This window comes from Glossina fuscipes, unplaced genomic scaffold (genome assembly GCF_014805625.2).
Source record: "Glossina fuscipes isolate IAEA_lab_2018 unplaced genomic scaffold, Yale_Gfus_2 1, whole genome shotgun sequence".
Classification (NCBI taxonomy): domain Eukaryota; kingdom Metazoa; phylum Arthropoda; class Insecta; order Diptera; family Glossinidae; genus Glossina; species Glossina fuscipes.
Genome location: NW_023998415.1, coordinates 10,648,456 through 10,653,876, shown reverse-complemented (window position 1 = coordinate 10,653,876; position 5,421 = coordinate 10,648,456). Strand labels below are relative to the sequence as shown.

At 29.5% G+C, this 5,421-nt stretch overlaps 1 protein-coding gene across 2 annotated transcripts in view; it reads left to right on the top strand.

Annotated features, from left to right (window-relative positions):
* The first annotated feature begins 251 nt into the window (after positions 1-251).
* The window catches only part of LOC119632673 (protein daughter of sevenless), an 18,229-nt gene continuing 13,059 nt past the window's right edge, over positions 252-5,421 (top strand). The window contains exons 1-2 of one of the 2 annotated variants that reach the window (XM_038025701.1): positions 252-396; positions 450-681. In XM_038025701.1, the coding sequence (XP_037881629.1) occupies positions 613-681 (69 nt within the window). In that variant the 5' untranslated portion in view covers positions 252-396; positions 450-612. Of the gene's footprint in view, positions 682-5,421 lie in introns of both variants that reach the window. The other variant, XM_038025700.1, reaches the window with a different exon arrangement.

Here is a 5,421-nt window from a genome sequence, read left to right as displayed (position 1 = left end):
ATATCTATGTATGTCGATATATATTGCCCGATATGTAGTCAGAAAAGTTTTTATGTGGTCAATTTGTCCTTGTTTTAAATTTCATGCCATGATACGCTATTTATACTAAATTCTAATACTGCGTTCAACTAATGTAAACATAATAATAAGTGCTGATGTATGGCAACGCTGTTAACTGCTCGGGGGTTGTTCGGGGTTTGGGTTCGTGTAATTCTGCGTTAGTAAAGTTGCATTAATTTTTGTTGATATCAGTCTGAGCGTTAAGTATTAAATATACTTACAAGTAAACGAAAATAAAAGTTAATTAGTGTTAATTAAAAGTTAGTTTAACAACACATAATTGTGACGATGATGCAAAGTGTAAAAAAAATTTGTTGGAAAATCGAATAACTTCCTGTAAGCCGATACGACGAATTAAAAGTCAGGAGACGAAGAATAATTTTCTGTAGTGTTTCTTTTTTTTTTTGGGTGGAGATTAAACATCATTAAGAGTGAAGAAAAATTTTGGAATAAAAGGATTTATCTACATTTGTGATTTTACACAAAAGAATAAAAATTAGTAGTAAAGCCGGCAAAATTGATTTGAAATTGTGGAGACACTCAAAAATCGATATGAACAAAGAAGTTTACTACGAGGGCTGGTTGATTAAATCACCGCCTACAAAGCGCATATGGCGTGCGGTAAATATCTATGTATTATATCTTGAAATGATTTGACAAATAAGACAAAAAAAAAAAAAATTAAGTTGTTATTAATCAGCTGTTTATATTCCATGGCAAATAAGACCGAAAAAAAAATTTATACCATGTAGTATAAAACTTTCTTACATTGCAGAAAAGGATAAAAAATACCATGAACTCTTTCCTATTTGGGTAAAACATTAACGGTGCACGTATTTCTCCCCTACGCGCACACACACATGCACGCACAATGTATGCATTCACACATAGAAAGCAAGTTTCTGCAAACATTAAAAAGAGCCATAAGCCAGAGGGACCAACCTTATCAATTAAACTAAATATTGATGCAAGTGATTATAAACAAATCACTTGAAGTGACTCATACTGTCGTTGTGTAAAAATTCCATTTATCGCTATTGTAAATAAGTTGCTTTAAAATGCTCGCTAATAAAGTCAAGAGGAATGATTGGACGTTTGTAAGAGATTTATTTAAGCATGCATGTGTGTTAAAATAAAATGATTGCTCGTATAATAAGATTTATGAATGAATTTCTATAAACAGTACATAAATCGATGACTCATACTAATGGCTTATAAATTATAATAATATTTTAAATATTCTTTCTTTATAAACATAATAGTTGAAAAGTAATTGAAAGATTTTAACTATAACATAATAGATATATTTTGGACGTATTTGTCGGAAAAGCAATAGAAATTTATATAAATCCCCGATTGACGCATAAAATTGTAAATTGATTTATTCATATCTATTATGCTTTCATGAATATTCCTCTCAAGACATGTTTAGGTTTCCGAATTATTTTTTATTAAATTGTTAAAAAAATTAATGAGAAGACATTAAATCTACTGTTCTTGATAAAAATTCCTTACCTAAGTTCAACTGAGTAATGCACAAAAAACGATTCAATACGATTTTTTTTTTTTATATATCGATTTTTATAGTAAAAATATTTACCTAATAAACCTGCCGCTATTTGACATACTTTCAAATAGTTGTTATTTGTGTTTCCATATGCTATACACAACAGTTGTTAAGCGAAACAAGTTAATACCATAGAAGGCTATAATAATTAATGGCTTATATATGTAATATTTTGCGAAAGGAAATTAATACAGACACATACACGTACGCATGTATTTCGAGACTATATAAACATTATCTTTTTTAGAGACGCGGAGTTATATTATTTTTTAAATCCAATTATGACGCTTTGCGTTAAGCATCTGATTAACCTAAGGTGAAAAGGCGATGTCCTTCTGTCTTTGGGTCATAAAAACTGACATGCCGTCAGTTAAAATTTATATTCATTTAAATGTGCTCATGAGCATTCTTTTTGAGAGCTGAAAAGAGAAAACATTCGAATTATTAGAATAATGCAGATACGCAAAGTGATCGATCTGATCGACGCGCCAACGGTTTATAAAAAAAACTTGAAATCGCCAAAAACCAATCTTTAGTATGAAAATGCGAATTATTTTTTCAATTTTATGTTCAGCAACGAAAAATAGGGCTACGCCGCAATAGAATTGTAATTCAGAGAATTGATTATTATCGGAGAATTGATATATCCAAGATTTTCTGATTAAGTTGTGTTTTTTTATTTAGTTGTCTGTTTTAAAGAACTTCTGTAATCGCAGAAATGGTAATAGAAATGATCTACGATGGCACAAATAGCCACAAAATACCTTTAAAAACGGATCGAATTCATTCACTTTAATTTGCAACCTAAAGCAGATATTGAAATAAAAATTTTTTGCAAGTATTTTTATATATATATATATATATATTTATGCTAATGCGGTATGTGGAAAGGACGGCAATATAATAATTTTGTCTTTCTATTTGCCATATTTAATAATATAAAGAAGAAAGCGAGAGAGGAAAAACTCAGGCCGCTTATCTATCTCTACAAAATCGTTCAACCTCGAGCCCCAACCAATCTAATTGAACGATTGTTGCAGTTGTCTAGATCGAATCAAAATCCTTTTATATTAATGTTATAATCATTAATTTGTAATTAATTAATTGTGTAACTGATCAGTCGAATGATCTTTTACATTTTATATCGCTAGATATTGCGATGCCTAACAACACTGACTCTGAAAGCCTTCAATGATTCTTTGAATACGGTTAGAAGAAAATTGACCGCACTGTTAAACTCATAATGTATGTTCTGTTGCTGGTAGGAATTGATTGATGATTATGGAGTTTATGGAGCAAGATGATTACATTAGCAGCTATTTAGCTGACTTGTATATGCTCACTTATGTTACAGTTTCTGTTTGCATATGAAATGTATCTATGCGAGTAGGTAATAAATGAAATGAGAAATGAAATGAAATTCCATAAAGTACATATACTTTTGATCAGTACGTAAAAGGGGTTTACTTATTAAGCCATTTTCGCTTACCAGTCTGTCTGTCATTTATGATCAGAGAAATTGCGTTAAAAATCTGAATGTGTGGCAGACAAAAGGAGAGTAGAGTTTTAACTGACATTTTTGGGAGAGATGTTCGAAAAAAATGTTATATAAATGTTTCTTAGCAGATTAATAGATTAATGTATTGGCTTGAAATGATGGGAATCAAAGATTCGCCTCAACACGTTTATAACTTTTTTAATTATTTTTTGTTATGTTATACCCAATATAATGATAATATTATAATTTAAAAAATATGCAAAATTTCTTCAATTAATTTTTTAAATAAAATTATTTATTTAATTCACTTAGATATTACTTTCACGAATGTATGGCTGGAATTTAATATAATTATTATATTAATATATGAATAATATATCTTCCTTTGATAATGCGATCGTGTTATTTGAAGTTTGAAAATTTGCAATCTCTACACATTTTATATCTAGGCATATAAACAATATCGTCTTGTATGTATTTTTTTTTTCGTTCAAATCAGTGTACAACAGCATTTATTATTATTATTATTATTATTATTTTCACTTTATCGACTATATGTTTAGTACGGTACAGTGGTGTGACAAGAATGTTTAGGAATTAGAGCAAAGTGGCATTAAATTAGAGATTTTGATTACAATGTAGCGCGTTTTAAACAATGAACGTGTATTCTTGCATATTGAAACGTTTTGTTATACCACACGCGCACTAATAATAAAAGATATTCATTTGGATCGAGTGAGAGTACTTTTAAAAAAATTTTGTGATATATAATCGCTGATTCTTTAGTGTCTGTTAATGTTTTTAAAAAAATGAAAAAATTAAAATTTTGATTGGATCTGAATATGAGAAGATGATACTTAGATATCGGGCATAATATATATATATATATATGTTGAACAATGAAAACGTTACGGATAATTTGTGCTTCAAATTTTTTCGATATTCTCTATTTATTTGTGCGTAGTACAATAACAATAAAAATTCTCTAAAATATAAAATGTTTCCTAAGTAATTATCGTGTTTTGTCTAATATACAACATAAGTTACACATATAAAATATAATTATTCGATTTCAGCAATCTTAAGCCCAGGGTCGAAATACTTTGTTTATACAGATGCGTAAATCAATGTTAAGAATCAGGAGAAAAGTTATTTTTTCCGTCTTTTGGTGGCTTTGCTTCGATATGCCACCAGGTAGGTGGCACATATCCTACATCCGTTATATATCAATTCTATTTACAAATTAGCCGATAAACTATTTATAAATATATGGTATTTAGTTTTATAAAATGTAGTATATTTTTGATGGAATATATTCGTTTTGTCAAAATGTCTGCAACATACCAAAGGAAGTTTCAGACACCTTGCAAAGTATATACATAATTTTAATTAGCATCAGTAGTTTGTGGTGCTTGCATACAGGTTAACACTACAAATGAACCAAGTCGATCTAAAAAACACGCCTATTCTTTGTGAGTTTTGTTCTTCATTACTCATAATACCCAACAGATACGCGATCGAAGTTTCCACTTACACTCTAAAAAAAAAAAAAAAACTGCAGAAAGTCAACCATGCCGATCAATTTCAATAAATTTGATTTTTTTTTTTGTTAAATTATGTTTTTTGAAGTCTTCTTTAAGGAAAATTTTCGGTCACAGCTGAATACAACTTTCTTACGTATTTATTTGTATGCACATTTTACACAATTTGTGGTACGGATGTATGATGCCGCCAAAAAGGACTTGAAATAAAGTCATCTTTTCATTCATCTTTCAATCAGAGATTGATTCGGATCCATTTTGTGAATTGATGTAACCATGTTTATCCTTCTGTTTTGTTTATCTTTGTAACAATTTTTGAAATGTTTTAATAAAATCTAATGCACGTTTCGATATCAAGAAACATCGATCAAAAGTTGTATTTTGATAGAGTAAACAAATGCGCAAAATCTGGATGAGACGGGGCAGTTTTTTTGAACTCCCACGTATACAAATCCAATTAAAAAACCAACAAAAGAAAAAAGTCTATATCTATATAGTTTTCAACATTTTACGATGAAAATTGCTTCAATAGTTCTGATTCCTTGATCATTTCAGAAAACGACATTTATATCGGTTGAGGAAGAGTAGTTTTTGAATTCGGCTTCATAAATATGGAAACAGACGTCACGTTGCGAACTGTGAATGCATTGCCAAGTTGAGTGTCTTACTTAAATTGGTTGAGCAAGTTGTCACTCAGCATCAAGCTTTCGCTATCAAATCTTACATTTCTCGATTCGAATCTTTTGGACTTTACT